The following is a 25,368-nucleotide window of genomic DNA, read 5'->3' as shown; positions in this document are numbered from 1 at the left end:
CCTCAGGGAGCATGTGTATGATGGTGATGAGAAAACGTGTGCTTGTTTTGCTAAGGCAGCATCCCCAAAGTGCAAAGGAACTTTGAAAGAATGCTCTAAGTCAGCATCCAGCAAGTGCCTTGACTGCAGTAGAACTAAATAAATTTTTGTCTGTCGAATCTCTAGTCCCTTGAACAAGAACTGCTGTGACATTTGCTGCTGTAGCAGAAGCTAAAGGTCCAAGTTCTGAGTAAAATTTTCAGAGTTACCCTAGCGACTTACTAGTTCAGATTCAGTATTCAGTCATTTGGACTTCCAAGGCAGAACTGGACTGGTTGTTAAAAAACACTTTCCGGAATTACTGCAGAATTTCTATCCTGTTGTGTTAGTTGATGGTGATAGTCTAATACAGTAGGAACAAATGTGCTGGTAAAATGCATTTTGCCAGTATCTTTTGAAGTGTTTTAAACAAAAGTGCCTCAGCTGTCCATTTTGTGCTGAAGTGGACTGCAAAACAGCTAGTGTGCTTGTTGATGCTTGTTAAAAGCATACTCTTGAAGAAGTACTGCTGTGACCATTAATCTATTAAACAACTTATTTAAATCACGAGTGCAAACTGGTCTTTATAGGGCTACATGTGAGATGTTAAAGCACGATCATATTTTACCTAAAGGTCAATTTAAAATATGCTCAATAAAAAGTCATAATGTGCATACCTGGCACGTAAGTTATGAGATGGTAATTCAGTTCACTTAACTCAGGTGGTTAAATCTCCTACAGCCCACTCCAAACAAGTGATTTGTGTACCATCTTTAAACAAACAAACAAGCCACAAAAAAAAAATAAAGAAAGAAACAGGAAGATATAGCATGAAAGCAATTAAAATATTTTTAATATATGAAATTTTTTACAGGGAGACTTTACCATGGTTTCATGTTTAATAGCTTTAGGTTTCAAACTAGAAGAATGTTACTCAGTAGTGTCAATAGTTAATTCTGTTTTACCAAATGGGTGTCCTTCTTCATCCTAACATAGTATTATGTACTCTCAGTGCAGGGTCTGTTTCATTCTCAGGGTGGGTGAAACGAGCCATGGATTGTCTGTAGCTTTCAAGAGAAGTTTTCTGGCCAAGTGCAACACAAAACAGTACCTTGCTGCTTGCTATTATGCCGCTCCAGTTGAATTTGTAGAGTGTATGTGCTTTTGATGTGATTCATCCATTAGAAAAACATAGCAGTCAAGTTACCAACATTGCAAGGTTGTCCAGTGTTTTGAATTCTGAAATGAAATAAGATATCATTCTATAAAATACTAAAATGTTTATAATAATATAGAGAATAATTCAATATTATCCATGTTATTGGATAAGCAAAGCAACATCTTAAAATCGAGTCTTATTGGACAGACTGCCACCCTACCACAGTCTGTTCCAGTTTGACCCTATTTTTACATACCACCTATGAGCTGCAGAGTGCCTTTCTCAATACTAGGTGAGCATTCAAGATTTCACACCTCTTTTTCTAACTGGTCCACAATGAAAAATGAAGTGATATTAGCAGATAGGCTGAGTTCTCTGAAAATAAGGAGGAACCTGCTAATTAAATCTATTAGGCATAATTGCATTTGATTCTTCTACTTCTGTACAGTTTTGCCAACAAACTGAACTGAGTAATTCCCCCAGCCAGAGCCATCATTCTGCTTCTGCCCAGAAAGATGCTCAGACTGAACCATCGCTGCTTTGACATAAAAAAAAAAAAAAATGCTGGTGGAGCTTTACTGTGATTACCTGCAGCCTTCAGGCTTCTGTGAAAGGCTGAGGGGACTGAGCTAATAAAAACAGCTCAGCCCCGAGGGTTTGCAGGCACACTCCTTTTGCACGAGCAACCTTGAGCTATAGCATGCACTTCTTAGAGTTACAGCCAAGCCTGCTGATTTGTTTCCAGTGACTGATGCGTATCATTTAGAAAAAAAATGAAAACTTCCCTTATTTTCTTCTACTGTGTTTTCTGTGGTGACAATGTGCTGAAATAACAAATTCCTTCCTATTAGCTAAAAATGAAAATAAATGACAATTTCTCTCTGTGTTTTCTAGTAGTAATTCCAGGTAAGAGATAAACGAGCTGCAACAACGTGTTCATCTGTAGAGTTAGTGTTTCCTAGCAATCCCTTTTGAAGATCATCTTGCTATATGACTACCTCAGTCTCTCTAAAAATAAAAGCACATCTGAATAGATCATAAATGTGTCTAAAGTAGTTGCTGTTGGTCTGTCTAGAAAGTGCTTTCTAAATGTTTATTGCTCTTCTAAGGCATCAGTTTTGTTTGCAGGAATGTTAATAACCTGACCTGTGCATGGAGTTTGTTGGGGTGTGACCTTGTTAGTCTTTCCAGTTAGTCTTGTTGTTTCCTTGTTAGTCTTACAGTTTACTTCAATCCCTCACAACCAACAATCTGGAAATGTGCTCTGCTAGGTCCTTTTATTACCCTGCTCTTCTCCTGTAAGGCATGACTGAACTATTCAACTTTTCTCTGTTCAGCCTCTTAAAACCTAGACTCACCTCACTTCAACCAGCTCAGACTTGTTATCATTTCTGTGGGGTGAAAAAAACCAAAACTTCATTAAGGGGGGCAAAACCTTGGATTGGTCTAAACCATTAATGGCACCTTCATTAACTTTTATACAACTCTGTCAGTTTACATCTGCTGCAGATCTGCCCTGGCAGTGTTACAGGAGGGTGAATAGGGGATTTAGTCTTGCCCAGAAACACCACCATTTGTTTTCATTATATTTAACCCCTGCATTGACTGCTTTCAGCATTCAAATATTTATTTTTTTTTTTTTTTACATGAGGCTCCTGCATATCTCCTCAGACCTGGTTTGTTCTGTTTTTCTTCTTTCGCTCCTATTTTATCAAAGTTTTCACACACATAGGAACACACACATATAAAACAAGTTACAACATCAACAATGAACACATAGCAGCAGGTAGTATCAGCAGCTTCTGGGAACAAAAAAGATTCCCAAATACACACAGCATAATTTCCAGCTTCCCTTTTGTTATAGACAAAGACATTAATGTTATGACAGAGGCATTAATTTGGTGCTTCTGTCCACTCTCATCTGTTGATACCACTGAGTTATCAAAGACACCTGAAGCATGATGTTTCCATTTCATCTTTCTCATTGTTCTTCCAAGAAAAAGGTCTGATTTTAGCAAAATTAATTCTATTTGTGAATAGCAAACAGGGAATCATGGAATAGTCCTGTGTTATGTTCCTGGGCTTGTATGTGACCTGTTAATCTTCAAGAGGACATATCATCTCCATCTAGCAAGCTCACCTTCCTTCCCCTTTTTTTTCTTTCTTCTAGAGAAACCTCCCATATATCTTTGTAGTCAAACAGAGTAGAAAGAATTTGTATAATATAATAATTTCATGCCTTTGGTCCTAAGTGTAATCACTGAAGCCTATGAGGCCACTCATATGAGGGTATATCTCTTGCTCTTTGAAGACCCAAGTTCGCAACCGCAGGAAACAGCAATAAAAAGGGACAGGATGAGATAACAATCAGTTGTGTTTGCATATTTCTTCTTAAATACTTAACCAGCATTTACTTGTTGATAACAATGAACAGTTAATTGCTAATTTAGAACAACTTTTAAAACGTTGTTTTGCTTCCTGCATGAAAGAAAATCATTAAAAAGCCACTATGGGGTCAGCCTACTGCTATTCAGCATATTTATCTTTGCCATTGGCTTTTGGGTAAAAGTGCTGCTTCTGTGTAGAGGCCACAAATCTTGTTTGTGCTTCCTGTTGCAGAATGTTTATTACACAAGCAGTCAGCAGCTCCACGTGGGTGTTCTGAGTCCCACTATCGACGATGATGACAACAGATGCCTGGTGGATGTGAACAGCAGGCCCAGGCTCATCGAATGCAATTATGCCAAAGCCAAGAGAATGAAGCTTTACTGGCAATTTACTCAGGTAATTCTTACTCAGCAGACATTTCGGAAAGTTTAAAAGCTGTTTCTTTATCTGAAGTGTGAGTAATCTGTTCACTAACAGAACAGAAAGAGATTTATCCTTGCTTTCTTTGCACAGAGCCAGGAAGCTGTTTAGATTTGCTCCCAATGTCAGCTACCAAAGGAGGGTACAAAACTTGTATTATATTTTCTAAGTTCACCATAAATAATTTGTTTACTGTTATGGAATTATCTCAATCCAAAAAAAAATCCCAAAAAACCAGGAACAAGGAACAGAAATCTTTTTGCTTGTTTAGAAGTAGCAACTCAGAAAAGGCAGTAGCGGATCATTAGTGATAACAGCCTCATAATGAGCTACTTTTGCAGTTCCTTTCTTAAAAAGGCTAATGTTTTTGTGTATGTGTGTGTGGGAGTGTGAGACAGATAAAGAAAGAGGTGCAAGTAAAGGCTGAGAAGTGAGTTTGCAGTGATGAGAATCCTGATAGGATACCTAGCCCAAGCCTGGTGTCCACACCTCTTAACTTATTTAGGAACATGCAGAAGAACTATAAGGAAGCCATAAAAGGTCTGGGGCTGAAAAACATGCTCTGCAATGTAGTGCTTATGGAGATCACTGGTTTAGCTAAGAGGAAGTGGCAAGGTCACTCACAGCATATCAGTGTTTCCACAGAGGGACACAGGTTATCCTGAGGGCAAAACAGGTTCCAGTGGCTGAAAGCTAAAGATAGTCAAATTTGGTCTTTCAAAGGAAGATGAGATTTTCCTAAGGTAAGTTTAAGACCATGGAAGATTACCATGTCAGGTACTGACAGGGTGGTTGTTTTGGATCAATAAATGAAATTACACTACTTTCTAAAACAAGTGCATGACAGCTTCTGGGGAAAATGTCATCCCAAGTGTGAGTTTGCCTGGTCTCACAGTTGCTCCTCTGCAGTTTTGAGTCTACAAATCTATTTGTGTACTCCAGCCCACAGGCTGAAGCTTATCACTGAAGTAATTTTATTCCTGCATTTATTTTTTTCTGTAACATCCATGTGAGTTTGCAGATATCTTTTCTGTCAACTCATTAGTTCATTTTTCTGTAACAGCCATTATCTGCATATTTTAGGACCTTGTTAATACAGTTTAACATCAGTCTTGGTGCAGAGAGCATCTGGACACTAATCACCAAAGTATACTATTAACATAATTTGTCTTTTTACTTGAAAGTAATCCAGATATTTGTCTTTCAACAGTAACTCTCAAGCAGTAGACCTTAAATCCCTAAACTGGAGAGACATCCCAGCTTTTGCTTTCAGTCCCCCTCAAGGGCAAAGTTTTAATTATGCCTTCTAACAAATTTTAACACTAGTCTTGCCACAAGGAGGACCTCACTGTATTCATCTCTGCACTTGACTTTTTTATAATTTCTAAAAAGTATAATTAACATATTTCTTTAAAGAGTATTTCAGTAACATTTTAGTATTGTTCACCTATTCAGTGATTGCTCTGTATCACCCCAACCCTTTGGTGATATTTAATGGTTTCTACTCCAGGATACTGCTACTATCTTAGATCTGATTATCTTAGGTCTCATTTGAGGGGCAGCAGTAGAATGCCTTGATAATTTAGCCATTAAAAGCTTCAAAAATGGTATTTAACTGCATTAAGTTTGTTTTGATTCCACATTCCAAACACAGTCTCTCAATGAAGTTGCAGTGCTGTTAAACTAGACTCTATGGACTCTATGTTCCTTCTACAAAGGAACTTCTGCCCAGGAGAAGTGAAAGCTAATTAGTTGTTTCTTTAGGATAAATTAAAGAGACAAATGAAATAATTAAAAGCTTTCTGTTCAAAAAGGATTTAGTTAATACCCAATGCAATTGAAATGTCATTATTGCTCAACATACAGCCGGATACACAGCCCTGGGTATGTTCTGTAAGCTACAAGAAAGCTAATGAATGTAATCAAGGCTTGCCAAGATCAACTGATCAACTCCCTTTGAAATGCTCCCATTTAGTCTGGTGAAAAGATGTGTTTATGTGAATATGCTGGAAGCTGTCTCTCTGAAAAGAGTCTTTTTTTATTACTTTTTTAAAGCTCTGGTGGTTCTTTTCCATATTGTGCAGTGAGCAGAACTCCTGCAAGTAAGCAGGATGCTTATGTAGTCTTGAAATTTGTGAACTATTAATTAAAATGTAGATTTTGGTTGTAGCTTTCTATAGCACCTTCCTTTGGTTGTGAGTGTGCTTGGACTTTTCTTGAGCCATTCAACAAGACTGTCTGATGCTACAGATAAATACAGCAGTGCAAGTGGTGAATTGTCACAGAAAGGGAATGGGAAAACAAACTGACCACCTAAAGGAGGATAAACCCATTGACCTAGACTTCCCTGACCAGCACAAAAATCAGTATTTTTTCCTGCATTCCATTTATGTTGAATTAATTTGAAGGAGGAAACAGTCTCACTGTATCACACTATAACCTGAGAGGCACCACAATAGTCTGTGGTAGGGCATGGATGTGGTTGGTAGAAGACTGCACAGATTTTTGAAAAAAGTATTCTTCAGATAACATTTTCCTCCTCCTTTGCCCTGTTGAAGTGTAATGATGAGCGAATTCTGTATGACAAAAGTAGAATATGGAGTCATCCTGAGCTAGGAGACTCCTTGCCTCCATAGATCTAGTTCAGTATTATTTAATTATTAATTTGCATCTTCGAATGATTAGAAGCATGTGTGTATACACATACATATAAATATGTGTATGTATATATATTATATATATTAAATATATATATATATATATATAAAACTTGATTTATTTTTTTAAAAATTTATCTTTTACGTTTGTTTTAAAATTTTAAATTCCCTGGCTACCTTCAGTTGCAGGCAGCTGGAGTCAGGCAGCCAGATGTCCACTGCTACCTTGTGGACAAAATGGTGGTTTGGTGGACAGTCAACTGGAGGGAAAATACCTCTGGCATCTTTCTGCACAGGGCAAACTTGCATTGAGCATTCAAAGCTCGTATTATGTGTTTGTATAATCAGGATCTATCTGAGCACATTTCCGTGCTCCACAGTTTTGTATGGCTGCCAAATGCAATAAGACCCAATAAAATGTAGGCTTCAGTGACATTCTTTCTTCCAAAGCTTCTTCAAGTCTTTATAACTGTAATTATGTCAAATTATGTAAATTAGCCCTGAAAAGATTTACATCAACTGGGTAGGGTTCAAGAATCCTATTGTTCAGGCTGTTTGTCAAGTCTTCTCTTAGGGAAATGTTTATTTTGGAAATACTTCTGTGCTGGTAAGTCTCCTAGGTGTTTGAGAGTTCACTTAGTTCAGTCTGTCTCACCGCTTTTTCATTTAATCAGAACAAAATTAGACCTTATATCAAAAAAATGGTAAGTGATCAGAAATAAGCCAAGGCAGAGAGGATAGAGACAAGAATTACGTAGTAGTAAAACGACCAGAATTTTACCAAAATATTACTTTAAGCAAGGAAGCTTCTCTGGCATCATGAACCACAAGGAAAGCAAAAACTAACCTCAGCTGTGCATTATTTAGTAGTAAACAATTAATCCTGCTCACACCCTGTGAGTTCTTTTCGTCAAGGAGCAGGTGCAGACACAGCGTGCTGGCAGCAGCACCGTGCTCCCTGAGGAACTGAGGGCTGGAACCGAGTGTCAGGTCAGCAGCACTCGGGTATGACAGTCACTGCTCAGTAAAGCTGCTGGCACTGCTGCAGTGACTGTGTTACATGGTCTGTGTGGTGACAGAGAAGGGGCCACAAGATGTAGGATGTAGGCCAGCACACCGCAGGACATCTTTCAGTAGAAGCTGCTTATGGCCAGAACCATGCTCTTCTGAACTGACTCTCTGATGATTAAGTTTGTTCATGCGCTAAAGAAATAGCACATTCTAAACGCTGCAATCAGTTTTTCTGGAGTGGAGTGGATTGGCTTGGGGTTTTAAGAAGTCTCCAGTCTGATTTCTCAGGTTTATTGCTGATGGCAGGTCAGACGTTTGCCTTACAAGTGAAATTCATCTCTACATACCTCACCTGGGTGGCAGCAGGTCAGCGAGAAAGTACACTTACATCATGTCAGGAGTCCTCCAGAGGCATAAGAAAGACAAAAGGAGGGTTTTTCTGTAACTACTCATTAACTTGAAGTATCTTCATGTTTCTACTTAGTTGGATAGGGTTGTGACTCCCTTATGCTAATCAGACTACCTATGCTGTCACTATTTGCTGTCGTGAGAAACTTGATAGGTGAGGGCTCTGTGTAAAAAGAGGTGTAAGAGAGAACACAAGGCTGACCTAAAACCCTGAGACTAATCCTTTTAAGGCTGCTCCATGTTGAATTCCTTTTGCTACGGCATAAAGTAATTCACCTTCCAGTGTGGTTGCCATAGAAAGGTGGGAAAAATGCATCTGTGGGGACAGACACTCACCACAGCCTTCATGGGAGGGAGAGGATGTGCAGGGCCTACTTCTCAGCTCTGTCCTCTTCCCATACCCACTGATAACACAGCTTTGCATGTTGTGGGGAATTGTGATTATAGTCAGTGCTGCAGGTTTCCACAGGAGATCTTCCAGTTCAGAAATGTTTGGAGGGGGCGGTTTGTGCTATCCTGAGAAACTGCAAACAAAATTTGTTGCTGACAGCTGTGGTATCGTTTCCTAAATATCATAGTAGGAATTGCTTTGGAAAGAAAAGGGAAGACAGACAAGCAAATTAACTACTGAGTTGTTACAGTATTCCACAGATCAGTATGATGATTTAGATCTCATTTAAATAGATATTAGATAATAGATAATGCAATACTACTGCTAGCTAGCACCATTACCCACAACCACATCCCAGAAAAGCACAGGAATGCAGGATGCAGGCTGCATGGCAGGATTAAACTGGTGGCCTATGAAGCAAGGAGAGAGTCTGTGTACCAATTTACCAATTTCATATGCCCCCTTGCTGAGCACACAGTGCAGATGCAGAGCCCAATTCCTTCTAATGTCCACTCTAGTTTTCAGCCCATACATTAGCCAAGGACATCAGTGTACCAGAGGGATTCATTTCAGTAGAGCTGTGTGTGTCTAAGGGAACAGTGGTCCCCATCAACTTCATCAGATTCTTCCATTACGAGAGCCACAGGATAGAAAAACAGCATCATTAATTTTTCAAGAATTTGGATTTATGCTGTATTTCTAATCCCAAAGGGTCCAAATACTCTCAATATGTATTTGTGGTATAAGACATGCTGTACTGCTATACAGCTATATAATTAGGCAGTGCTGTTTGCTTGGCAGCTCAGAACAGAAAGGGGTTGTGATCCTGTTAAAAGAAATACAGACTTTGATCCTGCAGGAGAAATACAAAGGAAAATAGAACCTAATTATTCAATTAAATAAACCAACAGACTAGGTTAAACCCTGTACTTTTAGTGAGGCTATCTGATTTTTAAATAATCAGTGTTGCCAAGTGTGAAGTTTTAAACTTCAGACCCAAAAGAATATATCCACAAGCCCCAGGAGCCCCAGTGAAATGGTGGTGTATGGGTACAGCAGCACTTTCTTCTATATTTAGATATTCTTTGCCCATTTTCGATCAAATGTTACCCTAGCTTGCCTGTACCTTATATTTTAACTAACTGGATAACCACACAGTGTGTTACAGCTGAAGGAAAAGGAATTTGAACCATTGTTCTGCTTAGACATGAAAAATTAATAGTTAATGTTTTAATTTTCATTTTGCTCTTAATTTGTCCCTAATTCATGTGCAACTTAATATTCTTGTTGTATTTTAATATGACAATATGAATTTAAAGAAACAGGTATGTTAAAGATTTTTTTTTTTATTCTCCTTGAACCTTGTCTTACTATAAGCCTGCAAACTCTTTAGTCCCATTTAAGTAGAATGGAATTGTTGAGAAGTACAAAAATCTGAAAGCATTCTGTCTTTCTCCATTTTGAATACTTGACTTCCACTTAAATATGAAAATGTATAAGCAAAAAACATGTACAAAAAATAAGAAATACAAATATTACTATATAGTATCGTGTTTTAACAACCAATGTTAAATTTGCTTGGCAATTATTGCTGTAGCTAGTGGTGATCAAAATTCCATTGTAGCAGTTTAGTCTTCTGTTTGGAGTAATTTTCTAGTAGCAAGTTTTAATCTTTGAAAATTAGGTGTAGAACTTGCCAGCTAGAAAGTTTGTGTGTGAATACAGCAATAAAATGAGCTTTTAGTGGGTGCATTTCAAGTCTTTTCTAGCATATCACATTATGCAGTATTTACTCTCCTGAGGACTACATTTAAAATCCAAAGACACTTGTGCTGAATTAATTTAGAAGGAAGTTAACACATACCCATGTTTTTCCTTCAAAACAGATACCCTATTTGCATATTTTAGCATATAATTTTTAAATGCCACATTTATTTTACAAAGAAATTATTTGTTCTAGTTCTGCATGATTTTTCCTAATTTCAGATGTCCAGATAGGCTCCATCTAAAAATCACAATGACAGCTGCTGCTGAAGAGGTACTGCATGGCATTCTAACATCAGGCTTGTAAAAGAATGGCCAAATCCAGATTATTTCCTACAATTTTTCTGATAACCAGCACTTACCAAATGAAGCAGCTGAGTTTTGGGAGATCTGAGCTCTGTTCCCGGTCCCCTCTTTGCGTTACTGCACCAATCACTTCTTGGGTTCTGCATTCCTCAGCTGTGAGATGGATGGAAGGATTTTTGCCTTTCGCATACATCTTTTATTATTTGTAACTTCCCAGATGAAAACAAAACTCTGTCCTGACCAAGTCAGTAAAGGTTGCATCTTTAATTCCAATGGAGACAAAACCAGTATCTATGTACGTAAGGTTTGGCTACCAAATAACCCCCTGCAGTCCAAGATGCAAAGATGAGAAAAATGTTCCCTTGAAAGTCAAATAAATAAGGATGAAACAATGATGTCTATGGCAAGAAAAGAGGGTTTGTTATTCAGTGAAATGACCAGGCCATTGTCTGGTATCCTGAACCCAACAGCAATGACTCTTGGTATAACAGACAGAAAAATACATGATTTCCATTATTGTCTGAATAAACTGTGAGAGGTTTGTACTGCAGCAGCAAGGACATTCCTTTTCCAATATCAGTGATAATCAGCTTTTTTGTGGTTACTAGGGAAAAGCCATTTTCATTATCTAGATGCTGTGATCAGAGTCCCAAAGAGCCCAACCTAAATTCCCATGTTAGAATATGCAGATCAATTGAAATACTAGTGCAGATTCGTTTCCTAATTTTCTTGACTTGGCACTCAATTTATTTCTTGGTCTCTAGAGACTGGTTTAATCATAAGCATATAATGACAATGGAAGTAGTTTGGTTTCTGGGTTAAAATGAGCTAAGCCTCCTTCATATTGAGCATTCATGTTAGAAAACCTGGATTAATTGAATACAACACACACACGCAAAAGAAATAAAATTGTCATTCAGTATTTTTGTTTTCCAAAGGAGTTATGTCTCACAAACAAATAGGCATTGCTCTCATCTAAAACTCAAAAATCTTTGGGAATCTGTTATTATATCTGTGGGAAAATATAAAAATCTTACATTTCCTGATTTTGCTGAAAGGAGTTTCTTCTTTGTCTGGCTGAAGATGAATAACTAGGCATCACCTATGCTAGGTTGGTAAATAACAATGGGAAGCTGTCTTCTTTACATCAGTTTTCTATATATGCTACGTTAGAACAATATTTTCCTCCATAAAGCAGTAAGGTGCTCTTGGGCATGAGCTTCAGGTGTATGATGTCAATGTGTATAGTTTTATGCCCCTCACTACCAGCAAGACATTGAGGTGCTGCAGCATCTCCAGAGGACAACGGGGCTGGTGAAGGGTCTGGAGCACAAGTCTGTTGAGGGACAGCTGAGGGAGCTGGGGGGGGTTTATTCTGGAGGAAAGGAGGCTGAGGGGACACCTTTATCACTCTACCTGAAAGGAGGTTGTAGCAAGGTGGGTATTGGTCTCTTTTCTCAGTGACAGGATGAGAGGAAATGGCCTCAAGTTGTGCCAGAGGAGGTTTAGATTGGCTATCAGGAAAAATTTCTTCACTAAAAGGGTTATCAAGCACTGAAACAGGCTGCCCACAGAAGTGGTAGAGTCACTGTCCCTGGAGGTATTTAAAAGATGTGTAGATGTGCCATTTGGGGACATGGTTTGGTTGTGGACTTGGCAGTGCTGAATTAACAGTTGGACTCGATAGTCTAAAAGGTCTTTTTTCACCCTAAACAATTTTGTGATTCTATATACCAAAATGATGATTACTTCAAAACCAAACAAAGAGGCAAAACCTAGGAATACACAATTTGCTGCATTACAGATCAGAAATTAATTAACTGGATTAATTACCTCATCTAGAAGACTGCCTCAGGCAGTGGTCAGTGCTTGCTGTTTCACAGAAATGAGCTCTCTTCTGAGCCAGCAGTTCACTGTAGGTCCAGAAGGAGGATTACTTTTTTGACCCCTGATGTGCTCTTTTTGAGAAGATTGAGAATTGATTTGTCTGAATGATCATCTCAGCAGGCCTACAAAGAGTTGTTTTATCAGCGCTCTTAAAATTAACTCAGCCCATCAAAAACATCTAGTCAGTCACTGAACACTGATGCCTGTGACAATGAACTCAACCTATATTAGGATATAGGTTTCCTATATCCTAATAAATCACAGCAATTTTGCAAATTTCTAAACTAACAATCCTTTTTTCATGAGAAAGTTTGTTTGACAGTTTCTCACTGGTATTCATACGTTTGATCACTAAAGTCAGGTCCCACTAATTTTCATTCACATCCTAAGCCAAGTCCTGTTTCTATTTCGTGTTTGTATAGTTTGTAACTCCCCACCATCTGAATATTCCATCACACTTCAAAGTATCTTTGTTGCCTTTCTCCATCTTCCACTTTAGACATCTTGAAGCAAGCCTAGATCAAGACAGATAAACCAAGCCTGAGTTGTTTGCAGAAGTCATTTATATGTAATCTCAGAATGAAAGAGAAAAAGGTAACTTTTCTGAGCTTTTCACAAAATGTATTTTTAAAATATGCAAATAAAGCCAATGTCTCCAGCACTCCCATCTTTTTCCTAGTTGTATCAAAATATTGTTTCATTATGCAGGCAGCTACTGCATGGCACAATCTATGAAAATAAACTATATAAGAAAAAAATTTGTATTTTTAGTTAGACCAAAATTATTCTGCAGAAAAAAAGCAATAACTTTGGATACTTTTCTATAGGCCAGGTCTCACTCAAGACTCCAGAAACGTTTAGGAACACAGGATTTACTGATATCCAACACTCCTGCTAGTACCAGAGGTACAAAATGTAGCAGTTCTTATTGTAGTGACCTTATATAGTTTAGAAACATATCTTAAATTTAAATTTAGAACTTTAGAGCTTCAAAGTTGGAGCACTAAGTAGTCAGTGACTACTTAGTATAGAGGTTTCTGCATTTACAGTTCTCTGAATGCTACCAGGCAGGACAGCAGGCAAAGGAGGATGCAGGAGAGACACTTGGGAACAGCATCCCATCTAGTAGCAAGGAAAAAAAAACAAACCAGAAATATCAATCTGTGAATCATCTCTCACCCACATGCATTGCTGGAGCTCACTCTTTTATGAGTGTTAGTTCTCAAAAAGGCGTGTAATTGTTTTCTAAATGGCTCGTCCAGTTCGCTGGTTGCTCGGGACAGCAGCTGTGGTCAGAAAAGCCCTGTCATTATCAACTGCACAACAGAAAGCCAGTTTTTGCATTTCTGCAAAGGACTTACTAGGTAATCCTAGCTATCAGAAGATCAACATAATACACCATCATCTGGATTTGCTGCCAAAACAAAACCAAACAATATGTTCAGCTGTAAATCCTGCATTTAGCCATAATTATGAGGGCTATGTATGGATAAAGGATTCTCTTTTTAATCTGCTTCCCACTGTACCACACCCACACTCACATCCCTGGGAACAGGGTTCAACAAGTAATTTTAAAAATCATATTGTATACCTAAAATATTTGTTTCTGCAGATGTTTTTCTAGTATGTCAGGAAAATTTCCTGGCCACTGCTGATAAAATAAAAATTCATGTTTAGTTTCTGAAAAATGTCTAACGATCTTTCTAGTCTGGCTAATGTATTCTACTATAAAACTTCCTTCCATTTTCTTAGTTTTATCCCCATTTTATGAAGGAAAAATGCATTTTCAGCTATCATATCCTGAAGAGTTTCTTGGTATTTCAGTGAAGGCTTGAATTTATTTCTTTTCAAGGTATTATTTTCTTAATCTTGTTATTCACATTCTGTTATAAATCTGTGATAAAATTTTATATATATGTGGAGGGATATTAGTGATAGTTATAAATCCATGCATTCCATTTCTGATTTTAATGCTGTATGTAAGTTTTTTTCTATTGCAGTTACATTCTCTGTATGAAACTGCATTTCCTTTTGCCAGGTTTAGTTGCCTTTGTTTTAATACTTTAATTCTGAAAATTAAAGTATTCTTTACATCCTAAAAATTTAACTATTACACCTTTAAAGGGCTGTGCTCAGAACCTGGGCTCTTCTACATCCATGTAGCCAATCTAGATTAAACAAAACAGAAAATGATTGCACAAACCACTAGCTTCTAAAACCCAGTCTGGACATACAGATGAGGCTGCATCATTTGATTTGTCACAGCTGCAGAATAAAAAAAATTGTTGCAGCAATATAAAAATCCAGCATTTATGATTATCTAAAACCTGAACACTCAGACATCTTGGTAATGGAATGAGACACAACAGTTTAATGTCTGCATCACAGTTTAACTGTTGAATGATGTGTCTAATTCCACTGTCAGAGGATGTTTCATAGTATTTATGCATTGGTTACGAGCAAGTGGCTCTAAGACCAAGGCTTGGGTGGCTTGACAACAGATTCCGAGTAAAATAACTTTTTCCTTAAAAAATGGTTTGGTTGATCCCTATTATCACACCACTTAAGTTTACATTATACATAGCAATTAGTTTTGGTTAGTATTGAAGAAAGAAATTCACATTTTAAGTGTGTCTGGTAGGCCTATCTACCTGTAAATAGGGATCTAAATAGCTGACAGACAACACCTTTTGAATATATCACCCTGCTCTATATAATACTTCATACACATGGTAGCAGTTAAATGCACCTTATTTTCACAGCAGTCATCAAATATATTAGGAAGTAAGTGCCTTTGAAGAAGAGCAACAGTTAACAATGTAGTTTACTGAGAAATATTTCAATTTAAATAGTTAAATTAATTGATGAAGGGTTTGAACAACAAGGGGTATGCTATAGAGTCTGTTTTACTTACAGCAAACCCGTTTGACAGAGTTGTGAAGTTTAATCATACCGCTTTAGAATTGAGAAGTTACCTCTATATTATATATACCTATATCCTTTTTACAACTATAAAGTAGGAATTCTAAACCCAGTAACATCATCCAGTATTTCCAAACAATTGGCAATACTGAAGATACATTAATTACTGTATGGGATGAATTATTCCCTTTTTCCTATGAACAGTTCCTCGCTGCATCAACGTCTGTACAGAATTGATCACACAGAGGAAAAAATGCCTTGTAAAATTCAAGCAATTTTCTTTAGGATTAAGTTTGGTGCAGTAACAGTCACTGAAAATTTACCCCAATATTCCAGAGAAATGCATGGGAAGATCAAGTGTTCTGTTTAGAGTGGAGATTATCTATGTCTCATATACCTCACCATAATTCTTCTATTCAAATGTATCAGAGCAACAGTGAAGATTAGACTTTCTACCTCAAAGGCAGAGCGAACATGTAAATATTTGAGGTCACTGATTGAGGTCCAAATACAAAATTAATAGACTAGTGAATGCAATGATCTATATAGTATATGTGATATGAGACTGGATACACTCATTAACCTTTTAAGACCTTTTCCCGAAATATCATCCATGGTTAGGCAAGCTGGTAAAAGCACTTTTTTTTCCTCTTTTAGGTAGAATAACACGAGCTTTAATGTGATGAGCAAAAAATAGGTTTAAACTCTGTTAGGAAAAGCACATGCTTTAAAGTAACATGAAAAATAGCTATCAGTCTGATTTTCAGTGATACATTCATTCAACATCCCTCAGTTTTACAAGTGAACAAACCCTTTCTTAACTGTCATGCTTATGAGGCTCTGGTTCAGTCTAAAGCAACAAGCCCAACTCCCTGTTTTCCCTTCCTGTGTTGCTTTCTCTGGGAAATTTGGAATCCCAGAACAACAACTTGCAGCTCACAGGCCCCATCACACCTACCTAAATGACTGGAATATCACAGATTACATCTAGCAGATGTGCCAAGTAAAACAATGACTAAATTGACCAAGTCAGGTCTATTTTGAGAATTCTTTTTTCAGCTTTAATGGTGCCACATAGCCACATTCAAATCCTTCCTTTAAAATACCTAAACTATGTAAAGTAGCATCTCTGTTATTTTCTTGCCAAGTGTTTTTTAGTTCATACATCAAAACACAACTTTGGCAATCTAACTTCAGAGTAACAGAAAACAGCAAACTACTTGGTTCTTCCTGAAGAGAATTCTTACTGAAGAAAATTAGAGAGTAAATATAATGGGAAATTTCTATTAAATACAGCCAGAAATAAAACAACAGTTTACACTGCAACCAGTAAATGTCACCTGATTAAAAGGCCTGTCATTCTGCACAAAGGATCAGTAACCATATGGTGAGATTTTTTTGCAAGTAAACACATAAGCTGTTCAGATATTTTTGGCTTCGTATATGTTTACAGACATTTCTTAATGCATCTTTTTTCATTAATTCAGAACATGGTTTGTTTTGAAGGGAGTTTATCCGAGCAGTGTAACATGGTATGAAACTCCAGGTGTGCAGCAGCAATAGTGTGGAGGGGCAGAAGTTCCAGGTTACATGGGGTGTATACCCTGTATGCATTTATTTACAGAAAAGTTGTATTTATTCCTGGCATTTAGAAAGAAAGCTGTACCAGTGTTCTGTCCCATGTGTAGCCCTCTGTAGAGGAGATGATCTAGATACCAGAGAAACCATATGAGATCCTTCAACTAAGCCTGGTTCTGCAAGGACCAATATTCCAGAGAGGACCCCTCCCACTTTACCACCCTAGAGAACAAATACAGGAATAAGCCAATAAACCAAACAAACCCCAATAAAACAAAACCCATGGAACAGTTCAGCAAAAACTGTCAAATTACTTTGCACAGCTTATTAGCTCTAACTTAGAATAGGTGAGGATATACTTGCTACACGCTGCTCTTTCTAAAAGCAAGTTTTACGTAGGACAGAATCCCATGGGATTGTCTACCAGGCACGTTGGACCGTCCTGTTACTGCAAGGGTTTGCAAGTGCATCCTTAAATGCTGTATTATTGAATAAATTCCAGTGAAAGATTGGAAAGCTCATACATACAGTAGATATGCAGAAAGTACAATAACTCTAAAGGAAGTCAGAAGTATTGTCTTCCACTCTGTGTAACAGGATGTGTGATTTGTGATAGTGTTAACATTAAAAGTACAGTTATGAAGCACTCAATCAGTTTTCTATGTGTCTGAGGCCACCAGCAAGAGCTGAGAGCATTTGTGCTTCTCATAGAAACTGATGATCTTTGCAAAGAAAATCGAAGCAAGTTTTCAGTCAAATTTGTTAGTGCTGACATATTCGGTCTATTTTTTAGAAAACAGTTGACCTGGATATTTATTTATCCTCTTGAGACATCTACTGCCATTGAGCTGCCTCTCATCATCAATAATCTTAATCCTAACTCTGTTCAACTGGGCAGAATTCCTCTTGAACTTTTTTCAGACTACAGAATTACATTTCATGTCTCATGATTAAAGGCATTACCCCAGGCTATCAATTTTTTGCCTTTAAATTGGAAAGTAGAGGTCTTACCCAGAATGGGGAAAAGAAACCAGTTAGGCAACTCACCTTTCACTTGGCCTGAAGTGTAGTAATACAATAAACCATTTTGCCAAACACACGGTAAACCTGACTATGAGAGTTTTATATAAGTTCTGCTAAATGATTATTTAAAAAAAAAAAAAAAAAAAAACAAAAACAAAACAAACAAAAAAAAACTTAAAGGACAACTTTGAACTTTGTCTGCATTTGCCTTTAGGGTTCCAAATGCTAATGATGCTGACAGGCTGCAGAAACTCTTTAGGAATACTGTAATTTGGAGGCCAAGCCGTTCAGAGGAGCAAATGCAGCATTAGTTTTTTGATGCCTGTCCTGCCTGCTCTCTTTTCTCACTGGAATTATTCAGTTCATGCACTTTAATCCTTGCACAGCTCACTAAGTCAGGCCTTGTGACATGTGCTAGGTGTGCTGTCATCAATCCAGAGGTAACAGACCAATACCACTGTCCCAGGCTTGCATGAGGCATATGAAGGGGACCTGAACACAGTTAAGTAGACTAACGACAGGAAATTTTAAGTGAATACTATACAAACTTTACTGCCTGTACCTCAGAGCAATTCTTTCATTTATATGCCTACTGAAAGGAATCAAAGCTGTGTAGACTGCATCTTTTCCAAGGGATGAAGCCATGGCACAGGCCTCACATCTCTTAGGAGCTAAGCTGTTCTGTTTCTAACAGGGCTTGAGTCTTTACATTTGTCTTTAGTGGGAAAAAAAAACCAACGCTCTGCTAAAAGCATCTGTGCTCTGTACAACACTCAATTCCCACATATTAGCTGCTACTTAACTTTGGTGTCTGTTTTACATTCCATTCTGCAGCTCCAAGGTACTCAGCAGGGTGATTTTTCAGTAGCCGCTGCAGAGTGCTTTCCACATCAAAAAGAGCTTCCTTGGTTTTTTATCTTCTGAGTCACTTGTTTCTGTTAAATAGAAGGCAGATTTCACAGGAGGACACATCAGAAAAAGAGAAGAGGTGTAAGAGAGCTTTTTGCATGGTTTTTTGGTTGCTTGCTTGTTTTGGTTTTCCTTAGGAGGGGTTTACACTTTGTTTATGTAGCTGCCTGTATTAAAGTGTTTCACATGAATACATTGAGTGTAAACACCTCAGTCTGCTCTACAAGATTTAGAAAAAAGGAAAAACACTGTCTCTTCTGTGACCTCCTCCTTCCTCTAACCCCAAATCCGCAAGGCATTTGGGCCCATTCAAGTGAAAGAACCCTTCACCACTGAAACAAATGGGAATTAGGCAGGAAAATTCCCACTCAGCATGGCAGTATTTATGCCTTAGTGCTGCACCTTCCTCTACCTAACAGAGTTGTAAGTGACCTAGACCCCATGTACTGTCCTTGGGGAGAAAAAATAGGCACCACAGAACGGGATTCACAAAGTGCAGCCAAGAAATGAGGTGTTTGTTCCAGCCCAGCTGCTGAAGTTAGACTTGAGCATCCCAGTTCGTTCCTGTTCATAAGCATAAAAACTGTTCTCCAAGTGGACACCACAGAGTTCTTTTCACAGAGTTGTGAGAAGAGTTGTACCAGGGAAACATAACGTGTTTTAGCTGTCATGCTTTACAAACATGGAGAGAATTAAATCCATTCCTCCTCTTTCGCTAGTAAGTTAGAAATGACAGGCAAAGCCTAAAAGTACCATACACAGATTCACATCCCAAGTTCAAAAGTCAGCCAAGTAATAGACCTGAACTAGTGTCCCATAATGGGTTAGTGTTCTGACAGGACAAAAAGTGGGACAACTTTCTTCAGCTTCCAGTGCAAGATCTGAGCTGAGGATGTCTCAGAACTGAAACCGGGATGAGGGACAAGTCATAAATGAAAGACTCGAAACTAGTTAACATAACCAACAGCAACACAAGCACCTCCAGCATCAGCTGAAAACACGAGGAAGTTAATCTTGGGTTTGGGTTTTGGCAGAAACACTTGTAAACTGTAATTCCCAATTCCCAGTTTAAACTCAGATAGCTGACCCTGGGTGCCATGCAACACTGAGTCTGTGCGGTGAAAAAACTATACTCAACAGCTTTCAGTAAAGACAGAAACATTATGTTTTGCTAGAAGAAAACAGAACAACTGTTGATTTTTGCAATGAGAAAAATATCTATTACCTTAGAGTTTTATATGTGAAGAACCTAGTTCAGATCTCATTAATGGGGGGGGCTGGAGGGGGGAAAAATCAATCTCAGTACAATGAATTTTAGAAGGCCAAATTAACCAGGGAGGTTGGGGGGCTGAGGAGGGGGGTGTAGGGTGCATGTCTAGGATAAGAGAACAAATAGCACATAATAAAGCTTTGACTAATTTTTCATCCTAGTTTCTTGCATGTCTTGCAGTTTTATTGCTTTTGGATAGCTTAGAGTTTATGCTCCCACCAGGCACCCAAACTTAACTACTGTTATTAATACAAATGTCAATAATGGTTATACAGCGGTAGGAAAATACAGTTCACTCAGCATTTTGTTATGGAGGTATACTAAAATACCTCTGTATGCCTGTCTGTCTAGTAAAGTAATCAGTGAAAATTGTATCAAGACTGCACATAGGCCTACCATGAGGATTTACAGGAGCCTCATGTCTTGAATTTTTGTGGATTATTCTAGAAAGGGCCTCACTTTCCCAAAGCTATATTTAAAATGTGGAGCTTTCAAAACTGATTCTGTATTGCATTAGCCAGGCCCAAAAAATTATTTTAGAAGCCACTTGTTGGAGAAAGCACTTACTAAGCATTACTGGTAGGATAGGAGGAGACCTTCAGTCTCCTTTCTGGATGAAGTAGAACCTGTACTGAATGGCACGAGCGGCCCTTGTTTGAGGAAGAAGCAGCTCTAAAACAGCACACAGCCAATATATTTATTCCAAGAGACTTGTGATTATAACAGAAATCTTTCCCAGTTATGACTTTATAATGCAAGCTATAACGCAGACTTGGAGAAAACTATGAGGTGGTGTTTTTTTGTATGGGGCCGGGGTTTTTTATAGCAACTATCTTTTTTCCGTTGTACAAATAAGTAATTTAAATGCAGCTTCTCTTTCCATGTACACTTCTCAAATGCACTAATCTGTACTGACAAACGCTCCATTCTTTGATTTGCAGATTAAGCCAGTAATTCTTGACTACACAGGTTCAAGACACTCTAGGGAAAGCCACTTTCAGACTTCTGTACAATTACTTTACTCTGTGTATCTTGGAAGAAACTTCCAAGATAATAATGCTTACAAGTTATCTATTACCTTTATTAGACAGGGGAGAGGATGAGAGAACCAACTAAAAATGGATTTAAAGGGAGGGAAAATGTAATTTATGTCACCTGCATGGCAATTTAATTGTAATTGAGGTCTGTAGTTAACTGCTGATAGCCCCAGTGATTTAAGACTTCATGCAACTCAGCAGTGAAGGCTGGGCTTTAATATTGCAGTATTAAGCTGAGAATTGAACAGACTCAATACTGAGGATTAGCAACATAAGATTATAAAAGACATTTCAGTATTCAAACAGTAAACAGTTTTTTGCATTTTGTCCTTTATACAGGACACCCTTGGCCTTGTTTGCCTTTTTTTTGGTGTTCAGAAGTGCAGCAGAGCCACAAAGTCAGGGAACTGAAGCAAACAGAAAAGCTTTGGCTCGTGGTTAAAATGCATGGCTAGAAACACAGCTCAATTCCAGAAATCCCATTTGCTGAAATGGAAACCAGGCAATTGAGGCTATTCCAAACTGCATCAGAGATTAAACCAGCCTGTGACAAAAGAACCTTCATTCCAAATCCAACCTAGTGCTTACCTTGTTTCTGACTGAAGCAGTAGCAGTGGACTTTCGTAGATGGACACTGGGATGTTCTATAATTTATATTAGCACATGGAGTAGCAATGCAATAAGTTCACAATGTTTAATCCAAACACTTCTTTTTTTTTCCCCCCATCCTTAAAGGGAGGCCCTATCCAGAACCGAAAATCCAAGCGCTGCCTGGAATTGCAGGAAAACAATGAAAATGAATTTGGATTTCAACTGGTCCTTCAGAAATGCACTGGACAGCGCTGGTCTATAACAAATGTCCTGAGAAGCTTGTCATCATAGCAGACTAAATTTTGTACCCATTTCTTTTGCTACTGTGTAGCAAATATTGCATTGTCACCTGCTGTACTGTATTCCTCTTGCTCCCCATCCCCCCAGTTCCTCCTCTCCTCTTTTTTGTCTCTTTGATTTTATTTGGTGAGTGTGTGGGAATTGGGTTTGTGGGTTGAAAATAATACATTTTTATTTCACGATGATGTTTTCACGGCATTTATAGAGACGTTGAATGACAGGTGACGGGTAGGCTACCCTAAAATATTTTACAACTGTAAATAGGAAACAAATGGAGAATATTTATAACTCAAACTTTTATTGAATAAAAAAGTCCAAACACTATTCCTGTCTAGCTGTCTCCATGGAAATCATTTGGAAGTTAGGTGCTGGTTTCATTGTTTTCATTAACCCAAGCCTGATTTCCACAAGTTGTTGCAGAGCAACAGTATTCTACAGACTTGTGATAAAAAGTCCTACCTGCACACTAGTAGCTACAAGGAGGGAGGATTTTCTCCATTCTCCCTCCCTGGAGATCTGTCTAGGCCACTGTATCTACTAGTGTGCAAATATGGGGAGGGAGGTGTGGTGTGTGGAGGTGTATAATGCACCCATGTACGTTTTCTCTCCTGTACCACTAAATAAAACCCCAGAGAGAACCCCAGGGCTCAAGTGACACAGAGAAGAGAATTCATTAAAAAGAAGGGGGAAAAGCTATGCTAGAAAAGCAGCAGTTACTAGAAGAAAAATAAAAAATAAACCCTGACATGTCTCAGTGGGTTGGCCTCCATTTCAATGACTGCACTTTCTTTCCAATTCTTCATTGTTCTTACAACTCCTTTTTTTTGTTCCCTGACTGCTGAAGACTTGGATAAAAATGGCTCCATCCAAGTGCAAAAGGTATGAATTCACTCTGCCTCTCTCCCTGCCTTGAAGGAGGTGTGAATGCAATGCCATATCACTTCATCTCTCTCTAAGACTGGGGTGAGGAGAAAAAGAAACAGTTTGATGGGGTAAACCAGAACAGTGGGATTACTGGCATCTATTTCCAGCTGCTTTTATTTGTACGTAAATTCCTTGTCTTTTAGTACTCTGTTTGTTCTTTTTATTCTGTTTTTTTGTTACCTTAAGAAACAGTCCTAACCTCTTCTGGAGCTGGTTATGCTCCAAACTGTCTTTTACAAACTGGCTTCACGTTCAGGATGAGCAATATTGTTTCTTATGACTGCTTAATAAGGCATGTGGCACGTAAATTTTAGGTGTTCAAGCTTGTGCTGTATATAGCATTCATCTGCTTCTCAGAGAAGAAAACACTGAGCCAACAACAGAAGAGTCACAGCCGACAGAGATGGGCTGAACACCTGCACTTTGACCAGCTTCAGAGGCCCCTCAGGCCTGTTTGAGTGAAAAACCTCTCATTTAGATTAGAACCCTGAAAGGGCATCAATAACCTGCCTGTCAGGGTAGGGCAGCATGAAAAGGTAAAGCAGCTTTAATTTCACTCTGTAGAGAAAAGAAGAGACTGCTACACAAGTGAGCCAAGCTTCCTGCCTGCGGATGCGTGTGAACTGTCCTCGTGGGAGAGTGCTCAGTCCATGGGGATGCAGAGCCATTTTGAGCAGTCCCAAATTCCACCACTGGCCAATTTGGCTTATTTTTCATAGCCATTCCAGATGAGTGAGGAGGGAAATACATGTTCAGACAGAGAAATGTACAGAACCCATACAGAGTAGCATGAGATAAGCTAACCTGCTTTTCAGCAGAGATACCAAGGCTTCAGTGCACAGACATGCAGCCAAAAGATAAAAAAGAAGTAGCATGGATCAAACCAGTCTCCTCCGGAGTCCTACAGGCCTACTGCACTGAGCCTTCACTTTCTAGTTTGATGATTTTGTTTGTGAGCACTAGAGGGAGATACCTGGCAAAGACTTAACAAAAGTTAAAGGAAGGTGCTGAACTCTGAACTGCTTTATTTCATAACCTAAATGACTATCCTATGTCTAGCATTTGCCCAGAGAAGATTGTTGTTATTCCTGATCACACTGCAGCAGCATGCTGATGTTCACTGCTAAGTGAAAAAGAAAACCCCATTTAAGTGAGCCATGTCACCTCTCCAAACCAGAGAATCTTGGAATGCTTTGGGTTGGAAGGGACCTTAAAGATCATCTGGTTCCAACCCTCTTCCACCAGACCAGGCTTCTCAATCCTCATCCAACCTGGTCTTGAACATTGCCAGGGATGGGGCATCCTCAACTTCTCTGGGTAGCCTGTTCCAGTGCCTCACCACCCTCACAGTAAAGAATCTCTTCCATATATCTAACCTAAATTTCCCTTCTTTCCCAATTTCATCCATTGTTCCTTGTCCTAGCACCCATGTTTGGTGCTATCCAGCTGTAGGTCCCCACTATACATGCAGCTCCAAGGCTGCTGCTCCCCTTGATTCCCAAGGGGCCTGCACTGAGGAACACTTTTCTTCAACAATATTACAGGGAATCCCTCAGTGGTAACTATGGGTTTAAATTTGATCACACTGCAATTCTAGTAACTACAGAAGAATTACCAAAATAAACATGTGGGGGATAGTGGGGGCTGGGGGGAAGGGGGAGAAGTCATAAATCTGGACTTGAAACATTACATTATACTACAGCAATTCAGCAATATGTAAAATACATGCATTATAATATGCTTTTCCCTTTGTTTGGTATCATGGAGCAAACAGCTTTATGCGATCACTTACAGAAGAAGGTAAAGGGGTTTAAACCTGTGGGTAAGCCTACTAAAATGGTACAGTAGAAATTATGTGTACCTAACAGCACCATCCTTGTGCCCTTTCTGAGACCTAAGGTCTCTGAACAGACTTCCTTTGACATGCCTGTTAGAGAGGCAAAAAGAGAACAGCACAAGCAGAACTGAAGGACATGGCCACATTTCACTAGACAATCTTAGTCATGAGCTGCCTTATCACCACTTTCCTTTTCAGCTACACAGCAATGACGTAGGTCTAGGAGCACTGCCTCGCACTGTAAAAACACAAATAATCAAAAATACAAAGTGAAAAATAAAACTCATCTTCACTTTCTGTATTTTTTAGTTGTTTTTAAAGAAAAGCTAGCGCTTAAGGGCAAAAGAAGAACACCATTCCAGAAGTCATATGCATCCTCAGGTGAGTATGGTCAGAGATGAAGATGACCAGAAAGATCCAGTCAGCTCTCGCTTCCCTCCTACTGCCTGAGAACTACTCCCAGTATCTTTTGATCAGATTTTCTTGACAAGTAACAATCGTGTATCTACTAGCTGATAATTATATCCTGGCAACTCAACAAAAGTACCAAGACCATACCCATTTATTC

At 38.6% G+C, this 25,368-nt stretch overlaps 1 protein-coding gene and 1 long non-coding RNA gene across 7 annotated transcripts in view; one reads left to right on the top strand and one right to left on the bottom strand.

Moving 5' to 3' along the window:
• The window catches only part of GALNT18 (polypeptide N-acetylgalactosaminyltransferase 18), a 228,942-nt gene extending 206,571 nt beyond the window's left edge, over positions 1-22,371 (top strand). For all 3 annotated transcript variants that reach the window (XM_027736816.2, XM_027736824.2, XM_027736806.2), the window contains 2 exons: positions 3,797-3,961; positions 21,884-22,371. In XM_027736816.2, coding sequence (XP_027592617.1) covers positions 3,797-3,961; positions 21,884-22,030 — 312 coding nt within the window. In that variant the 3' untranslated portion in view covers positions 22,031-22,371. The remainder of the gene's footprint in view (positions 1-3,796; positions 3,962-21,883) is intronic.
• LOC113996167 lies at positions 861-18,061 on the bottom strand. Of its 4 annotated transcripts, XR_005563945.1 has the most exons (6): positions 13,771-18,061; positions 13,589-13,695; positions 12,356-12,531; positions 10,579-10,675; positions 8,398-8,648; positions 2,546-2,568 (listed from the first exon to the last, which is right to left on the bottom strand). It is a non-coding gene; the product is annotated as an uncharacterized LOC113996167 (long non-coding RNA). The 4 variants fall into 4 exon arrangements; XR_005563942.1 differs by having other exon boundaries at positions 13,589-18,061; XR_005563943.1 differs by lacking the exons at positions 2,546-2,568; positions 8,398-8,648 and adding an exon at positions 861-1,257 and having other exon boundaries at positions 13,589-18,061.
• Positions 22,372-25,368: the final 2,997 nt, after the last annotated feature.

The sequence above is a fragment of the Pipra filicauda genome, unplaced genomic scaffold (genome assembly GCF_003945595.2).
Source record: "Pipra filicauda isolate LSUMZ 115617 unplaced genomic scaffold, ASM394559v2 scaffold26_size5592650_pilon, whole genome shotgun sequence".
Taxonomy (NCBI): domain Eukaryota; kingdom Metazoa; phylum Chordata; class Aves; order Passeriformes; family Pipridae; genus Pipra; species Pipra filicauda.
This window is presented reverse-complemented; position numbering and strand designations above follow the sequence as displayed.